General features: G+C 42.5%; 1 protein-coding gene across 12 annotated transcripts in view; it reads right to left on the reverse strand.

Annotated features, from left to right (window-relative positions):
* celf6 (CUGBP Elav-like family member 6) overlaps nt 1-20,297 on the reverse strand; it is a 126,606-nt gene that overhangs the window by 9,535 nt on the left and 96,774 nt on the right. For 8 of the 12 annotated variants that reach the window (XM_041056264.1, XM_041056195.1, XM_041056633.1 and 5 more), the window contains 5 exons: nt 15,981-16,109; nt 12,023-12,102; nt 2,601-2,744; nt 1,503-1,647; nt 73-222 (listed from right to left, as the gene is read on the reverse strand). In XM_041056264.1, the coding sequence (XP_040912198.1) occupies nt 73-222; nt 1,503-1,647; nt 2,601-2,744; nt 12,023-12,102; nt 15,981-16,109 (648 nt within the window). Of the gene's footprint in view, nt 1-72; nt 223-1,502; nt 1,651-2,600; nt 2,745-12,022; nt 12,103-15,980; nt 16,110-20,297 lie in introns of all 12 variants that reach the window. The other 4 variants (XM_041056455.1, XM_041056316.1, XM_041055878.1 and 1 more) reach the window with 3 other exon arrangements.

Raw genomic sequence — 20,297 nt, forward strand, 5'->3', positions numbered from 1 at the left:
CGACGGTCTCATGACAGTAGATGTTACAAATATATCTCTATGCTTCTTTTATGTAAACTTTGATTGGCTCACCTGGGTAAGGATGAATACCATTGGTGTAGATGGGCTCAGAGGTGGGCTGCCCGTTGCTTTGAGGCGGGAGGGCACTGAATCCGTTGACCCCGATTGGGGTGGCTATGCTGGGCACGGCTGTGGCAGAGATGCCTGGGGGTGTGCTGGTGCCTGCAAATAGATACAGAGTCATTACGGAAACTGCAGGGTGCACGTTTCACATGATACAGTCTCAAAAATAGCGGGTGCAAGAGAGGTATATTTTTGTACTGAACATTTTCCTCACAAATGTACAGCTGTACAGCAGGCACATAATGGGTCCTCGTGAGGACAAATGCGTGCCTTTTGATCCACTATAAAGGTACAGTATTGTTTGGTACAAATTGGTACCAATTCAGTTGGAACTAAAGGTACCCTTACTAAAATCAGTCGAGGTAGCACACTGATTGAGGTGTAAGGGTAGTACGGGGGAAAAAGGTTGCACTCAGATGAATATTTCCTCATTTTTATACTTTTAAAGGTACAAAAAGTATAAGTACAAAATTGACTTACAGGAAAAAGTACAGTGCATTGAATGCAGAAGTCTGTGCCTCTTCGTCTAACCACCTTTCCTCCTTGTGGTGATATTCCAAGCCTGTCACCTTGTCAGTGCCCCTTTGTGCTGATGGATTTTTATTATTTTTCTAATCCAGGTGAAGGGCATTTAGGTCTTGTAGGATTATGTTTGATAGGCATTACCTGGTATATGTAGGCCTTGTGGATTACAAATGCCAGGTACAGCGTCAAGCCACTTTATTTAATACATTTGCAATGACCCTGCCTTCAGGCGGCCTGCCTACTTAGTGTCGAGCCATCAAAGCTCCTCATGACAAGGGCCAAAAAGATAGTTCAGACTGGGGTTCAGGATTATCTCACACAAATCTTTGCTCTTATATTGTATAAGCCAAGGACTCTGCATCCAAAGTCATCGGATTGGCTGTGTTCCCAGAAAAACACACACTGTCACTGAGACACAGAGGGAGAGAGCGACAGAGAGAGAGTGCGACAGAGATAATGAGGGAGAGGAAGAGAGAGAGGGAGAGAGAGAGAGACTATAATGTGGCTGCCAATGAGTGTCAAGGAATGCTGTACATCTTCTCCCATCATTCCTCACTCAATACGAGTCTCCGCTTCCTTTAATTCAACACTGGCAATGTGTGCTTTAGCCCAGAATATGGAGCCTACATCTAACAAAAAAAACGTAACAAGGGCAAAAGTAGAAAGGCCTTGAACGAATATATTACGACTGCTTCTATAATTCTTGCTAATGATGAAAATGTTCCAGGGCAGCAGTGAGAAATGGAGAGAGAAGTCCTGCACATATGTGTATGTGTGTGTGTGTTTGCATGTGCCTCTGCTCTTGCACCTGTGCCAGTTAGTGTGTGCACGTGTGTGCACCTATTAGTGTATACCTGAGGACGGTGTCATGGGAGTAGCCACCAGGCCGTTGACATTGAAAGCTGCCATTTGCTGCATTTGCGCGGCAGCGATGGCTGCCATGGGGTTCAGGTAGGACCCTTGTGTCGCTGCCATCAGGGCTGCTTGCTGTTGCATCATCTGCTGTAGGATTAAAGAGCAGTGGGGAAGAGAGGCGAATGGCGGGAGGGATGGAGGGAAGGACAGAAAAGGAAAGGAGGGTGAAATAGCCGCAGGACCAGAGCATGTTTACTCTCACATCTCTGTTTGCTTGGCCCATGCCTTGTTCTTGAACAGAGTGGTCTGTGTTGCCCTGCAGCGTTGCTTCCCAGCTACTGTAACACCGCTCTGGCCTTGTGCTCATTATATTGACACAAAATAAAGGCTATGTGTTGAGAGTTTAGCAAGCTGGAGACTATGTATATCTATATGCAATGTTTACGTATATGTGTGAGAGAAAAATGGGGCCGCGGTGGCAGAGTTAGTGCAGAGATTGTGCGTGAGTGGGCGATTCTCACCTGTCACGGTGAGTTGTTAGCTACTGTATGAGTGCAAAATCTCACAGACTCCTAACTCGGGCTGTGACTTTCATGTGTGAACATGAAGTGGGGGTGGGGTAGGCTGGCAGGGAATAGAGGTAGGGGGTGTGGGTTCCTGGTAATGATGTGCACCTCTGTTTGAGTGTAAAGGAATATGTGTAAGTAGATGAAATGTTAAAGAGGCAGGCTTGAGATGGCAGTTTAAATTAACACACCAAGTCAGGAAATGTGGGAATGGAAAGTGAATATGAAGTGGATGCTTGCAACTGTATGAAAGCAAAAGAGTCTAGTGCTGAGCATAGATGATAAGCAGCTTCCGTGGACAAATGAAGGGATAAAAAGACACAATATAAAAAGCAGCGCAGCATTTTCAGTAAAGCCTATGTAAATTCGGGTTCTAGCAGCCATTTAATAGTGCGAGTCGCTTGAGGAGTTGTTCTCTGGGAGTGTCACATGCCTAGTGGGAGAGATCGTGAATTCAAACCTCAAATCACAACAGTTTTTGTTTTCTTTTTTAAAGCTCACCGTCTCCTCCCCCGCCGGGCTGAGACTTACAGCATGAGAGTAGGCGCCATAGGCCCCAAACTGGATGGTCATGGGACTGAAGATGCCGAGCTGGCCCGCCATCTGGTGCATCCTACGCAGGGTCCTCTCCTTATCGGTGTCTGCAAACTTGACCACCAGACTGGACGAGGCACCCTGGAAGGACACATATTTACAAGGTTAGTAACTGTGCAACTAAACCTCCACATTTACACTGGGTTTTGTAGATAGGTTTTCCCTTTTGATGTGGATCTTCATAAAAATTCTTTAGTGGACACTTTACAGTGTATAATCATGCGTTTTCAGTGGCTGCCTGGAGATTAAAAAAAGCAAATAAACATAAAACAAACAAACAAGAAAAAGAAAAGAGTCCAAATATAATAAGTCCAAAAAAATATTTTGGGCTGCCAGAGTTTGAACAAAGTAGGACAACTAATAATATGATCTTTTGTAACTGCCATGACTAGTTTCAATCAGCAGTTTGGGAGATTGCACCTTCCATTTCAGCCAACCAGCTAATGAGCTGGTGTTTGTTAGCCAAAACTGTCTGTGGACTTCTTCAGACTGAGTAAACAGTACTCCACTGATAAAACTGTAAAAAAAAAAAAAACACAGCAAGACAATAACACATATTCTGTAACTATAGCAGTCTGAGAAGCTCTCATGAATTCCCTAAAGCTAATGGAAAGCGTCATTACTGATGTCGCTGACTGACATTGTTATATACATTTGACAAGTCTGTTGCTCTGGTTAATATGAGATGCTTTAACTGGTAGTGTGCAGATATATGAAGGTATTGAACACTATCAATCGGACCATAACCCAAATACAGACCCTTTAGAAACAAGGTTGCCAGATGCATGCATTATATTTGCATATTTTATTGTGTGGTTGAAAATAGCTTTCTCACAATGTGTGTTTCCCTTGGGAAATGACCTACAACAAAATGTTGGCTACATAATGAAAAGATGTAGAGCGTGTATCAGTGCGTCAGCCTTCTTTTATTAAAAAACAAAAAACGGATTCTTTGCATCACGGCAAAGAAGAAGCCGTGGTAAGTCATTCATTTCTGTCATCTGATGTCCAGTGTACATTGAGCACTTCAGCCTTCAAGACGCAGTATTTCTAAGCCGTGAAAGCCAGTGGAACTGAATATGCACATCACTGCAGTCACTTAGCTGTCAGCATTAAATGGAAGAGAATAGTGAGTGATATTTGCTTTTGTGAACTTTCTAACTCCACTGTATACACTGGGAATGAACTGTGATCCTAACCAGATCCCACAGGAGTCCCAGTCCCCCACTGGTGAAGCTCCGCTGAATACAGTGCTGGGTAATTAGGTCTGACAAAAGCCTTCGGCATGTGGAGGGCGAAGTATTGACTAATGGCTCTGCCTTATGGCAGATATAGTTCCGTATTGATGTCCGTGCTCCTGAGTTTGCATCCAATTAAATCATTTGAGAGACAGAGACCAGAGTCAGTTCCTCATGTGACATCCAGGCAAGGAGAGAGGGAGGGAGAGTGTCTGTGTGTGAGTGAGAGACAGAGCGATAGATACAGGGGGAGAAAGTGAGGATGAGGAGGCTGCCAGGCAGAGAAAGCAGTCACAGACACTGTCAAGAGGACCAGGCTCCTATTTAATTACAGGCAGTGCATGCTGGGAAAGAGCACGGAGAACCACCAGGACAGAAGGACACAGGCAGCCAGGGGGCAGTCAGGATATGATTAGTAAGATCATAAAAAGCAAAGACAAGGGGAGAAAAGGACTCCATAATCACAACTTGGATCCATCTCTCACAAGTCTCTCATCCTGACAGGGTCGGTACAAATTCAGGCTTTGATTGAGATTTCCATATTTTCTTTGGGTTTAGAAATCAGAAATGTGACAGAACTGCAAGAGACACAGTGACAGTGAGGCTGACCAGTGCGACCGATGGTGCGTACTTGTACTTGTGCGTTCTTGTGCACAAGTGTATGTGCCTCAGTGGATGAGAAATGGAAATTGACGAAGCCAGACTAAACTGCTCTACAGGTCCAAGTATAAGCTTGAGTGCTATTTAAAGATGGCACATTACTAAAGCAGAGCTATCCAAACAGAAAATCAGAGAAACAAACAAACTTGTGCCCTGTGAAGCTGAATTTCGCAAGGCACCGAAAGAGCGTGTATTCAGCCACAGAACAAGCACAGTCTCTGTCTTAGTGTAGTTCAGCCTTACTTAATGCTATTTCATAGTAATTCATGCAAAAAAAAAGTGTGTCCTATTTTTGCAAGCCCCTCATGAAATTTTAAACAGGAAAAGCTAAGCGATAGTGCCATTCAGAGGGCAGTTTGCCAGGGTGGTCTTGTGCTTTGGGCTTTGGTTAGTCATGGCTGCTGCAGCAATCTTTACATAAAACATAGTTTAGTTAGTCATATATTTATCCTGCCTACACCTGGCATTGATTGTGGATTTTAATATTATTATTATTACAACACTTAAACATCAGTCACCATATTCTTAAGCCTTATCTTCCCCTCAGCGCCAGTGAGTCATATTCTGTATGAAAAAAACACATGTGCATGTACTAAATGCAAAAAAAAAAAAAAAAAAACGCAGGTGCTGCTTGTGAGTTTTTTGCACAGTATTTGACTAACCCATGTGAAAATGTGTCTTGGAAACATTCTATTAACGCAAGCAAGAGAATGTGTTGGCTGTAGATAACTGTGAGAAAGAGGCTGGGGAATGAAGGAAGGCATCAGCATGCACCCCAGGGACAGTGCGTCTCAGATGGGATCCTATCAGAGCCAGCCAGCACCCCACCTCAGGCCAGAGGAGACCCATCTGGTGTTTCTCCCTTGGTGCCATTTCAATTAGTTAAATCAATACTCTCACGTGGTGGCTTTAACGGCACGGTTTTTTCCCTTTCTAATTTCATTTCATCCCACCTCCTGACCTTTTTCAGTTCTTTTTCAACTTTGTGGGCCAGTTGAACGGACTGGGCTGTTGGATTTAATGAGGCTGGCACTGAGCAAACATCTTCCTCCAGCGTTGCAGCTGAAGCCTGCACACAGCACGGGGGCCTGGCATTTAGATCACATTCATTTTCTGCTTTGTGTATCTGTGTATTCTTATATTCATTTAATACCTCATGAAGAATGCATTGTGAGCATCAGGACGGTGAAAGCCTGAGGCTGCCTGTACTCACTGCACCGTGACTTGAGCCAGACCAGGCCAGACTGTGAGGCGAGTCTGGCGTGGTCTGGCTTCTCCCAGCAGAGTGCTCTGCTGTAGACGACAGCGCGGGAGGAGACCCAGTCTGCAGTGTCTACTCTGAAAAGTCTTGGCAGCAGCACTAAAGCGCTACAACAGCCTCTGTAGGTGTTGTCAGCACTGCCACTCATGTCAGAGCCGAGCATTTCTGACTTTCATTACATAAACTATCCCCTCTAAAAAAAAAAAAAAAAAAAAAAATAGAAAACGAAAAAAGAAATCCTCACCCCTGAATAGGAAAATTTCATATCCTTACATCTCGAGCAGATGTATTCTGACGAGATCCACGGTCTAATCGGAGAAGGCAGATTTCAGAGTTTGATCCCCCTCACGGATCAAGAGTTTCTATGCACATAGAGAAAGAGTAATATGTGGCCAGGTAATGAAGGAACAGGTGGCAGCAGACAACAGGCACTGGATGCAAAACAGCCACTCCTCACCGGTAGCAGAAAATCACAAGCTGACAAACAAACAGAATAATAACCTCCACCGGCATGACTCCTATACCTGGAGAGAAAATGAATTCGCTGAATTTGATAAGGGCCAACAGGGAGCCTTCACTTTTGACAGTTACAACTAAGGAATTTGTCACGGGTTCAAAAACTAATCTAATTTCTTGAACAACACACTTGACTTGTGAAAATCTCCCATATTGGATTTTGTATAGGCCACAAAATGTGTAGACGGAAAAATACACAACGGTAATTGAGGGATTAGAACTCAACTACACCAGTGAAACAGCATTATTCTTTTATCTCTGTATTACTGTGATAGAAAGACATTGGTGTTAAATGTCTACCAACGGGTAAACACACACTCATCTTCCATCCTCTACAGAGGCTTACAGCAATACAACAACGCACTCAATGAAGGGAAATTGTGTCATTTCAAAAAGCATAGTAATGATCCGCCACTAATGTGCCAGGAACCTTCTTTTCCCCTCATTCAGTAGACACATAGCAGCTACTTTTAAATAACCAATGAAACTTCCAGCTTTCTATGGACATAAAGATTCTAAAAGTGCTAATTGAGAATCTGTAAGAAATTAATTGAATACACCATAACAAGTTTATTTGGTAATTGGATGAAACTGCTGTGGGCTTGGTATTCAACTCTCTGAACCTTGCTACATCTCTGCTAGCCTCATGGGAGGACTGTCTCTCATTAGCAGTGGATGATGCTGTCTTGGTCTGGCCTTGCTGTCCACCACATACTGCTGCAGCTGCTGAGCACACTTCATCAAGCCAAAAGACACAGAAGAAGAGTTACTTTCATTCATAGTGGTATTTTTGCTCGGCGTGTAAAACTACATTTTGTCCATAAATAACGGTTTTCGCTGCCATATGTGAGGAGCACAAAAAAGAAAACTCCACGTACTGTGTCAGCTACAAGCCTGCCGAGGTTCTACAATGGTTTTGTGTGGCGTTTCATGACTTGTGTATTACATTGACAGTGCTCTCCGGCTCGGTCTTATCTCTCATTAATCCAGAACTATAGTATCACACACATGCACGCTCTTGTTGCTGCCAACACCGGCAGGCTCCACAGGCCCTGTCAGCCACGCTGTGACACCGAACATGACAATGTCTGCAATTTGCTGGGTGCTGTCTGCCTGCCCTCGGCTTTGCCATTTGAAGTTTTGCCACCTGTGCCTCTGCAGCCTTACTGTAATGCAACAGCTGAACCAGTGAGAGTGCCTGTTCTGCAGCCAATCACCTTTTAAGTTAATTTTGGAAGCACCTAAAATCTGCAATAAACATCAATTAAAGCTATGACCCGTTCTATCAGCGCGTGCCCTTTGGTGGCGTCCCTTGCCCTTAAGCTTCATTAAAGCCTTTCATTTTGGGCCAGCGTATTTTGGTGGAGGTATTATTTATGGCATGTATGTGTGTGCCAGGTAACACAGATGCTGTAGAGAGAACATTAAGAGGGAGAGAGAGACAGACAGGGAGTGAGAGACAACTCTTTGTTCAAGGTTCATCCAGACCTCACAGCTGGCAGCAGGCAGTGAGCAGAGCAGCCCACTCGCTGAATCCTGCCTCCTGTTAGTCTGTTGTTGACGACATGTGGCAGTGATATTATCCAAATTAACTGCATCCCCCATCGGTACCAAAGCCTTAGTTGGATACTAATGGCCACCTTGCCTATTAATCTGAGAGGAAGTTGGATTTGGAGAGAAGAGGATAACAGGTGCAGAGATAGAGGGAGAGAGATATGGATAATATAGATTATTAATGAACTTTTGGATGGCTCATGATCTGCCCCAGGTCTGTTTGGGGCTCCATATGTTGCCTTGGACAGTTCGTCTGCAGCAGACCTCAGGTGGCTTAGTGACCCACCCTAATGTGACTGTGCCTTAACTACAGAAAGACAAACACGCGCAAGTGTGCAAAAGTAGTCTGCATGAGCCAAATTTTGATCTGTACAAGTAAGCAAAAAAAAAAAAAAACAGCCTCACAGGACTCTAATTATGTAAATCATCTGGATGTAAACATATTCTATTGATTGAGTCAACAAGATATTTTAAGTAGAAGGTAAATATCTTGATTATAATCAAATGTCAGTAATTGTGCATGATCAGTGTGCAACATGATTATTGTTTGGCTCGTGGCCCGCTGCTTATTAAATTTTGACCCTTGCGGTTTACATGCCAAAAAGTTTGGCCTCTACTGAGCACAACAACCATACACAAAGTTAAACCGACTCTACCACTTATTTCCCTCCCTCACTACTTCAATGTAATGCAAAATGAGGTGGCATCAAAAAGATGCGTAAATTACATCTGGCTTCCAGGACACTATCTGGCTGCCAGGAAGCGTCCGTAAATATTTATTGCAGAACATCAGTGAAGTGTGTGAAGGTGCGGATGTCTGCCAGAAAGAGTGTGTGCTCATGTGTGTGTCCAGCTGTGCAGTACTCAACACACCCCCAGCACTGGCAGCGAGATGCTTCGTAATTCATCATTTCTTTTACTTAAGCCTTTTTGGTGGCCTTGTTCAAGCCTGACAGAAGCATATCCAATTTGTAATTAACTGCAGTTTGACAAGAATTACAGGTTTGGTGGCCTCATTCTTCAACTAAACAAATCAGCACGAACTAATGCTATTTCATACATCTCATAACTACTGTATATCAAGCTAGACCAACACACCATTACCTACATTCTTCAAATCCTTGTACACTTACAGCTAAACTATATTCTACACCACATTTAAGCACACATCTGTTGTGTAATGCAGTGCACTCCAATGACTTGTGTTTCTTTCATTGTTCTTTTGCATTGCATGTGAGGTCTGTGTGTGTCAACATGCTGTGTGCTTCAGTGTAATGGTCAATATGTGTCTGTACCACAGCCATGACAACAGACACCCGTTCTGTGATTCGTACGCAATCTGATTTACAGTTTGGCTGAACAGCAATATAACTAGTGTTTACAGCATAACATTATTCCACAACATATTAAGATAAATACCCCAGTCTTGCGCAGGTGATACCCAGGCTATGGATGTAGAGAAGCCAAACGTTAATGGGAGGCTGATAAACCGCTAGTGTCCCACAATGTTATGAAAGACTTAATGCTGAAATATCAGGAAGCAGTTAAGGAAGCAAAAGCGGCTTATTAATCTGACCTCATTTTGAAGATCCATCCTAACTCTAGGGTGCTTTTCAATATTATTGACTTCCTTGTTAACCTCCCCTCTAGTCACTATAATGAAGCCTCCCTTGATAAGTGTTTTCAAGTGTTTTAAATGTTTAATATTCTTTAACAAAAATGAGTCCCCTGACAGCGGCCAAACTTTCACTGTTAATAATTTGTCAGTTATGAGCTGTTTTCAAGTTATTTCTCACATGTTGCTAGAAGAGGCTGTGACATGTATGAAGCCCTTTACATGTCCCCACCAATGTTTGTGCTTACTCTCTATTGCACTCTGGCCAGTGGTTACATTTATTGTTGGTTGTAAAGCTTGTACTCCATATAACCATGCTCTGCACTTGTCCTTAGTCAAAATATGTTTCATTTTCTAATTTTTATATAATTAATTTATTTTTAATTTCATTTTTTATTTGCATTACAGTATTCATGCGTAATTCTACTTTAACGTATCAAACAAAAACTCTGTCTTTATCATTCTTATGCTGATGACACACATTTATATCTTGAACTAAAAATTCTAAAACTGTCTGTCTGGCCATTCGCATAAATTGCCTAAACAGCATATGAAGTGTCAAAAAAATTTGACACCATTTCTGAAATAATCTCTCACATAGCTCATAGTTACAGCTCAACCAGTTAAATTGCTTCACCTTGAAGATGACACACTGTCTCAGAGTGTAAAGCCACTAATTTCACACTAATTTCAGTTTTCAGGGACAGGTTAAGAGAGCTGTTCAAACTATTAACTTTTGACAGAGGACTATTTCACCATGTAGAGAGAGACATTTTAATTCACAAGGAATCAGAAAATGGTCATCCAAGCTTTAGTTTGTTCTTGTTTGGAACATAGTTAAAGGCTCTGTCTTGCTCTTGTCTCCCAGTTGCAGTACAGTATCATATCATTTTCAGTTTTTTTATATAAACTGCAAATAAGCCTATAGGACGCTGCCACAAGAATTGTCGGTGCAGTTTTGATAGTACAGTTTGTGATAAAAAGATAAAAAGTTTTTGATACGGTTGAGACAGTTGAGGAAAATTCTCTTCTGAAAATGATATGATACTGTACTGCAACTGGGAGACAAGAACAAGACAGATCCTTTAACTATGTTCAGAACAAGAAGAAACAATGCAATACATTTTTTTTGTTTGTTTCCTATGTCTTATTTCACTTTCACTCTTTCTCATTCTGATATTGTTTTTCAGAAGCAGGTGAACATAAGTACTCTTATGATAATGAATACTCCTTTTAAAGTTAATAAGTGTCGAATTCCAATCTGATGGTCTGTGTCTTCTGGACATAAAAGTAGAGCAATTGTTAGCTAACACTTTAGCTAAAAGATCCAGATGAGCCAAAGGCTCTCCATGAGTTTGTTTAAGAGTCTTTCTCCCCCACTAAACAACACTTTGATAAGCGAGTGTAAAACCAAAGCGCAATGCAACCATAACTTCCTGCATTCAATTATAAGAGTGGTAATTGAATAAAGTAATAATTATTCACTAGTTGTTCCAAATGAAATTTAGTTCTTTCTATTTATAGACTAGAATTTGAGCAAAATGCATTCTGTGCTGTTTCTTTGAATAGCAAGTGATACCTACAGGATCATCTTATACATTGCTTGCACTATATCTGCGCAGTTCCTCATTTTTCTATTTCCAACATTCCACCTGTGTCTTTCCTTCAGTTTCATCTGTAATATGTAAATAGCATATTGATATAAGCAGTGCAACGTCTTCTGAGGACACATTCAAGGATTCATGTGCAGTGCTCAGTAATCATATCTTATAAGGCCGTGAATGTAAATACTCAATTAGTCTGCTGAAAAGGTAGCTTGAATAGCAGGAGAAGGAAATGGATACTGAGTGAAAAGACAGAGATACAGAGTATGCAGCTGTGCTCTGTAAGGTGGCGGATGCTGACTGTGGGAATCTTTTGTGTGTGATAACACACAGCGAGAATGTATGTGAGACTGTGGACTGCTGATGTGCTTTGAAAAGAGTCACTGTGGTGACTGTATACACATATGTATAGTATAAAATATATAAATAATACATGTTCCACTGTACTACACGGAGATACATAGCTAATAGGTATCTTTTGTGTGTATGTTTTGGTCTTAAATGCATGACTGTGCTTCCAGACATAAAAAAGACAAAAACATTCAGTATTGAATTTCAAAAAGAAGCATATACCCTCCAGTGGGCATGTGCATGTGGAAAAGAAAACTTTAAAGGAAGACTTGGTCTTTGTCTTTCTCTTGGCAGGGCAGAAAACAGAATCAAAAAGTCCACCTATCTTTGTTGTAAACTTTATCTCAGTCTACCTCAAACATCTTACAGAGCTGGCAGCTCAGGCAAAACAGCTGGCATAAATAGACAACCAACTGACATCGCATCACTCGCACAACATTTCTCTATGAAGTGTAAAAGCACTTGCTGGCAATTATGCTAAAACAAATTAAACTTGAAAGTTAATTCTGTTATTTAGGACAACCCGTGTTATGAGTATGTATTAAAAGTGCGTTACTTACAGGCATAGTCTGTCCACCATGCAAGCTGTTGATGGCGGCCTGCGCCTCTGCGTGGCTGGAGAACTTCACAAAGGCACAGCCTGTATGCACAGAGAAAGAGAGAAATAGAAGGGAGGGGGACAGCATCAGGGATGTGGCCTTGAAAATGGGGGGGGAGAAACACCATTCATTACCATTGTTTTCATGTTATCTGGTTTGTAAATATATTCTGCCATTTGTGTGTTCAGCGCATAACTCTGAATAAATCAGTCTAATTGTGGTGAAGGCATTAGCTGCATGGAACATCCTGTCCCTTGCCCATTTCTAATTCCACCCCCTCCACTTTGGAGCATGGAGCCAAGGCATTTACTATCCTGACTTGTTTGTGATTATTAATCTGTTTAATATTTACACATTATGATTTGTGTGCAGTCACTCATAAAAGAGATTATGATGACAAAGGCATAGTATTATAATCTGCCTATCTAACCGAATCTTTGCTCGCATGTAATTTCAGATGGAGGGGGGCTTTGCTCAAGGGGCATTCAAATCATCTTAAATCTGTTGTGTAGTTATTGCACAAAAGGAAAAGTCAACATAAAAAGTTGGCCGGAAGACAAGGGAGCTGGTGTTGGCAGCAGTGTATTGGAACCTTGTTGCATTAACATTTCACATGATATAAAAAAATGATTCAAGTAGATAATAGTAATGCACAATATTTGTTTTTGAAGCGTACATATCCTAACCACATGATTAAATAGTGTATCAGTGTGTAGGTTAGGACAGGCTCCAAACTACTGTAACATAAAGAGGAAACTAGTGAACTGAATTACAGTGGAACCGAAATGTGGTAATTTTCCAAAAGCCATTAAATTAAACAGGAGCTATTTCTCTAAGCTTTATGGTCGTCATAGACTGCACGAGGTATTCTGTTATGTCCTATTCTTATCCTTGCCTTCAGGTAGCTCATGTGTTAAGTCAAGAGATACCTAATTAACAAACTCGTGGATTTATTCTGCCCCCTTTTCATTAATCGTGTTCAATCCCTGGTTTCTTGAGAACTGCTGATACCTATTTAAAACGGTTACATGTGTTCATATACATTTATTCACTCTGCATTCCCAGAGGAGTCGTGATGATTAATTTAAATTACAAACACTGATAGGTAGGCTCAGGAGATGCTCTGTTTTTGGCAGCGATCCATTAACTTCTACATCTCAGGCGTCAGATTTGCTTCCCTGACATACAAATTAGTAATTTCTCTACAAAATCAAAAAAAAAAAAAAAAAAATGAACTGAAGGACATGCAGTATGTGCACAATCAGTGGAGGACAATTTCCACCTTTACCTGAGGCTTTCCACCCACATTCCTGCCACACAATAAATGGTAAGTAGATGAAACTGTTGTGTGCGAAATGTGGCGAGTAGTAAAGGCTGTGTGTTTTCTGTGCTGTCAAATGTCCTCAAAGCTGTATAGATCTACAGAGGCAAACAGATAAGTCAAAGAAGCCTTTGATTTACAGCACTCTAGCACCCTTTTACTTTACTTGAACGCCCCTCCAGGTAGAAGCAGGAAAGGTCTTCATTTGTTCAAGTGAAATGCATCAGCCCGCTGTGTGCCATTTTACTGCAACTCTGTCTTTGAAGGAACAAATGCATTTAACCTTTGTAGTTGAAAATAATAAGGGGCAGTTTGTTCTCGCCCAGCCTTTTGGTTTTGTAAGGCGAGATAGCTTGCTGTTGGTTCAGTATCAAGGCTATCAGATAGTGTCCAGGATCCCAGTGACCCCAGCAGCTCAGCCCAACCAAAAAGACATTCGAAAGGGCATGTCCAGCATACATGTCCTCAAATTTCTCCATCAAGAAACAGTGCTGTAGCCTTACATCTCCTGCCCTAAAAAAAAAAAAAATTTTTTAAAGTCAAGGGACACAGAGCACAACATCTCAAAAGAATTGGAAGTGCTACAGCCTCATAAATTATAGTGCACATTTGAGTTTTTGAATTTGATGGCTCAGAATGAGTTGGGAAAAAGGAAAAAGAGAGATTGTATTGCTTTCAAGCGAGAGGATCTGCGCAGCCTTTTGAATTCCCGGGGTAATAATATGTATGCATGAATTCCATCCCACTGGATGGGTGACATTTATAACACAACTTAATTATAGACCTAAAAGCCATCTCTCTATTATTCCTGACAATTCGGGGCTCTATTCAACTCTGGCAGCAAGTGTTGCACTTTGAAAGTACTTTGAGGAGCAGCGCCAAAGAGAGATGGATGTTAAACTTCTCGGCCTTTTTATTGGGTGAAGAGGGGTGCTGAAAAGCCTCTGAGTAGCATAAATTTACATCAACAGGGGACAAAGCCTCCATCATGGAACAGATAGCACTGTCAATTTCAAGGTCTGTCTCATTCAAATTACGGGGACCTCATCCCGAGCGAAGCGGCTGGCAAAATAATTTGCCGTAACATCCCGTAATGATTGCGTAGGACTGTTGCACAGTGAGTGATAGGACCAGATACGTATATATGAGACCTTTGTCTCGTGGTTGCACTCATAGTTAACATTGCTCCACAGTTTTCCATTCGTGGCAGTGAAACTTGAAGAAAAGGGTATGATCAAGCCGGTAATAGAGACAAATACCAACACAGGAAATGTATGGCATGTGAAGAAAGGAGAAAGAAAAAGAGTTGAGGTGTGGGGAGCAGGAGGGTGAAAAGGAGTGAAAGCGCGAATGAGGGAGAAAACTAGCTCCTGTCTGACACAGCAGCACCGGCCTTATTTCATTTTATGTGCTGTCAATCAGCTTGAGGCATCTGAGCAGACAGGAAGAGAGGGAGCTGGAGAAGCAGAGAGAGAGACGGCGAAAGAGGAAACAAGCCAGGGAGAAAGAAAGGTGGTGGGCCGGTGGGGTGACGCAAAGCAATAGACCCAGGATTAACAGTGAGAGGAACAGATGCAGACACAGATAGGCGTGTGGTTCAGTATAGCCAGCCATTCTCTTTGATATACTCAGAAGGCTCGCACCAGCCCCTTTCCCTTGCCCTCCCACACATTCTTTTCACACATTCACGTGCCTCATATAGGAGAATAAATCACAGTCAACACAGAGAAAGACAGATAGAGGTTCTAAGCAATATCATTGGCGTTATTCCTCCAAATATGGCTGTGAGACAGGGATCCATCAAAGGATGATTGGGGAGCCTCTCGCACTCTCAGAACAATCCCACCTGCATCGTACATTTCACAGCCATCTTTAATCTGACCACGCTCTACTAACTAAATAGCACATGAGCCACAGACATGAATGCATAAGCTGTTCCTGAATGCATGCAAATCTGCCGCACAGTGAGTGACAGCAGCAAAACCCAGAGTCTGGCTGCTTTATTTACAGTAGGACATTATCGTCCAATGGAGTCTCCGGGGAGGGATGACGGCAATGTGGGAAACAAACATGATTACACCCCTCCGCTTTTCAGATAACAGGAAGAGGAGGAGGAGGAGGAGAGGGGTGAGCAGAAAAACGAGGTGTTGTGTGATGTATTTGTTGAGTACAAGCCCAGGGTGAGAGGAGCTGCTGTGATGAGGAGACAACATAAGAAGAAGTTTGGGAGGGAAAGAAAAAAAGGGAGTGAGAGGTAGAGTGTGAACAAAAAAGGGAAGGGAAATACAGAAAGTAGTGAGAAAAAGAAAGTGGGAGGAAGGAGGTGTCGGAGCACGGTGACAATGAGGTATGAAAGAAATGCAAGTGAGACACATAAGAGGTGGTGAAAAAACAGAATGGCTGAAGGGGAGGATGAGTTATTCAGGAGAGCAGAGTGGATCGCAGACGATGTCGATGAGTGCACAGTGGATGAAGCATGGCTCTAAAAATGTAAAGAGCAGAAAGAGAAAGAGAGACAGCACGTGTACAGACAGACGGGGATTAAGAGGGACCAGACAGGGCAAAAAAAGAAAGAGTGGGAGGTGTGTGGGCTCTGACCCTTACTGGCCCCATCAGGCCCTCGCAGGACGGTGCACTCCTCGATCTGGCCGAAGGTCTCGAACAGCCGCCGGACGTCATCCTCGCTCTGCTGCTTGCCGAGCATTCCCACAAACAGCTTCCTGTCTTCTGGATAGGAAGAAGGGGAAAGGGGGAGGGAAAGAGAGAGGGTGGAAGAGAGGAGAGAACAGACAAATGCTACAGCTGATGGCACCGTTCTGCTGAGCTGAGAGGAACTTGTGCAACTCAGACCACCCCCTTTTATCAGCAGTCTGCTGTGTTGAGCCTACAGTGCTGCTGCTGCTGCTGCTGCTGCTGTTGTTGTTATTGTTGATCTTATGTTGTGTGGTGTGCCACCTCAACCTGGTATGAGGGTGAAATATGTTCCTGTTTCGAGTGAGCTATTCAAGTCTGTCACAGCGATGTTTGATACAGATGATGTTTTGAGCACTGTGGGTTTCAGGTAAAGGTAGAAAGAGAGCGAGAATATTTTGCTCAGGTAGACAAACCGTTAGATCGTCTGCAAGCTTAAGTCACTGAGTTGAAAGAGAACATGGAGCAGGAACATGGTATTACATTTTCTCATCACCAAGGTGGAAGGAATTGTAATAAACAAGAGAAGCTCTGTGCCAGAGGTGTTTTCTGCTGGGCAATGAACAACTCGTGAAAACAGCAAAGTCTTAGCCAGTGTGTACATGTTTCTCATTAAAGTCTATTCTCATTCGCTCCACTTTCTGTTGACTGTAATATGTAAAATATGTTGTTTGGAGAAAAATCTTATTGTTTATTTCATTGTGATGATTCGCACATTTCTTCACTATGAATGATTGTGGGGAACTTTTAGTCAGGGAACAAATACTTTGGGAAAATGAGTCAAGTAAAAATTTAAAAATGAACATGGTTCTGTGCACTGTGCGGTGTTGGCCGCCCACAAATAACAGATGATGCTTTTCAGTGTGAAGTTGTTTTGTGGATAATTATCAGCCAAAGGTTTGCAGATTTCTCATTTTTCAACTCCAACTGCAGTGAAAAAAAACAAAAAAAAAATACAAGAAAAACAAAACTAGAATTAGCTACGTTCACAGTGCAATTCAGTCAGAGAGAATTTGTCTTCCTCGTATTTTGTGCACACACTGCATAATTCTATATGCTTTGTTTTCAAATGAAAAGTTAAATGAGGTTTTTGTCTGTGCAATTTAACCACAGCAACCATGACCAAGACCTATTACTTTCTCCTCAGCCCTGTGATGGAGAATGGTGTTAGCAGAAAGCAGTGCAAAACATTATAGCTATGAAAGCTACAAGGTCTAGTTCCTGTGCCTCAAAACTAAAGAATGACAAAGCACTATAGTAGATAGTTTATATTGTGATACATTAAACTTCTGGCTAAATATTTCTGTTGAATCTGTGGTGGTTTAATTAGCTTGCCTACTTCTCACCATTATGAATAAATGACTTTATTTTCTGTGCGTGCGTGCGTGCGTGCGTGCGTGCGTGTGTGCGTGCGTTCGTGCCTGCATGTAAAAAACAGAAAAATTAAGCTATTGGATGTACACCCAACACGCCATTTAGTGGTAAATAACAACGGTAAAATAAGTTAACTTTATATCAACACAAGGTATGAATTATGAAAATATCAGGGCAACTTTCTGACTATTAAACGGACATCTTTAAGGTCATGGGTGAGTGTTTGAGGAAAGGTTTTAAAGTGGGAAAGCAATCCCCACTGCACACTCTAAATATTGGCTAAGTCTTGTGTGATTTTAACATCTGGGCTGACGTGGAGCCCTGACTTTTCCCAATTTCCTGACCAATACTTTACTGGAGAGAAATTTGCAGAGTTGCTGCTCATTAAGTTTGAAGGGCAGCTCCACCTACACCAATATCTGCACTACAACTGTGTGTCATAGTTGCCTCCTGAGCTCCAGAGGGGGGCACTCTGGCTCAGATGTATGGGCTCTATACCACTAAATTTTTGCCAGTCAGAAAGCTGGATTTTTCTAATTAATCTTCCCGGTGCTCTGGCATTAGACAGAGCATTCATCTTCTTTACATCTTTTACATTATGCATCCCCCTATTCTGCTGTGTTGTGGAATGAAATGGCTACTAGCAAGAACCCATCGCCAGAACTGATGGAAAGTGGCAGGAAGAGGAAGAAGAGTTTATTGGAAATGACACTGTTGATCTTCAGTGTGAGTCATTTGACTGGTAGGGAGCGGGTGAGGAGCAGGGAGGAGCGGAGGGCGAGAGCATCACCTGGGCCTCGACAGATGTGACGCCTCCTGTACCTGCCAGGCCCCATTAGACGCAGCTGTTCTAAAAATAAAGCACCAGGGCTTCCTTTTTGCAGCGGGGAAATCGGATCCTGTTCCATTCCTGTAAAGTTCAAATGAGACACGTGCCTGCTACCCGCTTGGCCACACAAATGAGCACCTGCATAATCAATAAGGCCACGCTGCCTGGTCTCTTCTGCTGTAGCTGTGGTGTCAGTCCGTGTTCCTGTAGTCACACAGCAGGATTTCTCAAACCCACCAGCTGAGCCCAATACTACTGCTCATTACTGTTCCTCCGCCCTTGGAGCTCCAGGGTTGGAAGTTAGTGAGAACCCTGAGGAGATCGCCACCGACACAGCCACTTATACTGTCGACTGGGATTTAGCAAAGGCCGACAGGAGGACAGACATTTAGCTGGATATTGGGCATCAGCGGAGGAGTTGCGTAGCTGTAAAGTCAGCCTTGAACAGATGTTAGAGAGAAATGAGCCTGACCCCTGTCTGTGGTAGCAAAGGTGAAACAGGCAACAGCCCGACCAGAGCACACATTGACTTTGCCATGATCGTCCCTTCCATCTCTCAGATTTTCACTGAGGTGTCACTGTTACAACTTAAATGGGCAGAGTGCAGTTTTACAGGCCTCCTGCAGTGTGTTAATGTTTTGGGACAAAAGTCTCATCTCGGTCCTGGCCCGAGGAGATCTAATGGCGGCTTTACAAGGCTAATTAACAAGCCATGAGAGAGGTAATGAACTTTCCAAATGTGCTGGCAAACGCAAAAATAAATTACACTCCAGTGAAGGCATTAAAGGAAGTGTGAGTGTACTTCGGAGCCTTCCTTTGGGAGAACCACAGTGAGAAAATGAATTTGGAGCTGCTATCTTTTCATTGCCTGACCTAAGAGCGTCTCAGTCGGCCCACTGCATGCCCTGGCCAGAGTATAGATTGCTATTAATTAGTCCACTTTGCACCTGTCTCCAAAGCTGCTCTTATTGGATTTTGCAAGTTCCCACTCATCTCCTTTGGCCACTTGCAAGGCTTAAATTGGCATTTTATGAATATGAATAAATATCTTGTAATGCACCCTCTGCACAAGGAGGTGACTGCATGACTCCAAAGAGTTATCCATTAAAAGTGGGGATTGGAAAAAAAAAAAAAGAAATAGTGCTCTTCTCTAGCACAGTCATGTATTTGCATTAAGAGGGGTGAGGGCCTTCCTATAGAACTGACTGAGGATACACAAGTATGACAAAACTCATTGAGCTGACTGTTTGACCCCTTTGCACTTACCTCTCATGGAGAGAGGCTCATCTTATCCCTCTAACAGAACTGAGCCACACAGCTGGAGAACATTTGAGCTCTACAGCACTTCTCTGCTCTACTCTGAAGAGACCTTTGTAATCTGCACTTTCATACCTTGCCACTACTTTAAAATAATAATGTGTGTGTGTGTGTGTGTGTGGTAGTTAGAAAACCGGGAGCATAATTTTGATTTTCTTGTGTCACTGCATCCTCAGACACCATTAATCAATCCAGGTACATATGTAACATTTCTGCTATACAGTTTAAAATGTAAGGTATAAAGACATATAAAGTTTTATTTGCAGACTTCAGCGAGTACACACTTACTTTCTCTCTCGCTCTCTCACACACACAGTCAGACACACGTCTTTTTTGTTTCCCCCAGTGTCTCATCTTCCTGACTGAAGGTGGGAGCAATTGAGTGGAAAATGGTTCCATGTCAGTCTCCAGCCATGTCCAAAGTGAGGTGGCATGTGGACAGCCCCGTTTTATGAATGCAAATAAAAAAGGAGATCGAAAAAGTTATCAAAACACTACTGACATCTGACAATTGCTTGTCTCAGGAAGCCTTTTCATTTCAGCGCCCGGTATATTAAAAATTAATGGATTTTGCACAGACGCCATATGCTGTCAAGATTGATGCTCCTCTCCCTGGAATAAAGTGCTACTTGTGTTGTAGGCTGCGGTATATGCATATAGATTGTGCTTTTCCTTTCCTTTCTTCTGTTTTTGTCCATCTATTG

This window comes from Toxotes jaculatrix, chromosome 1, assembly GCF_017976425.1.
Source record: "Toxotes jaculatrix isolate fToxJac2 chromosome 1, fToxJac2.pri, whole genome shotgun sequence".
Lineage (NCBI taxonomy): Eukaryota > Metazoa > Chordata > Actinopteri > Toxotidae > Toxotes > Toxotes jaculatrix.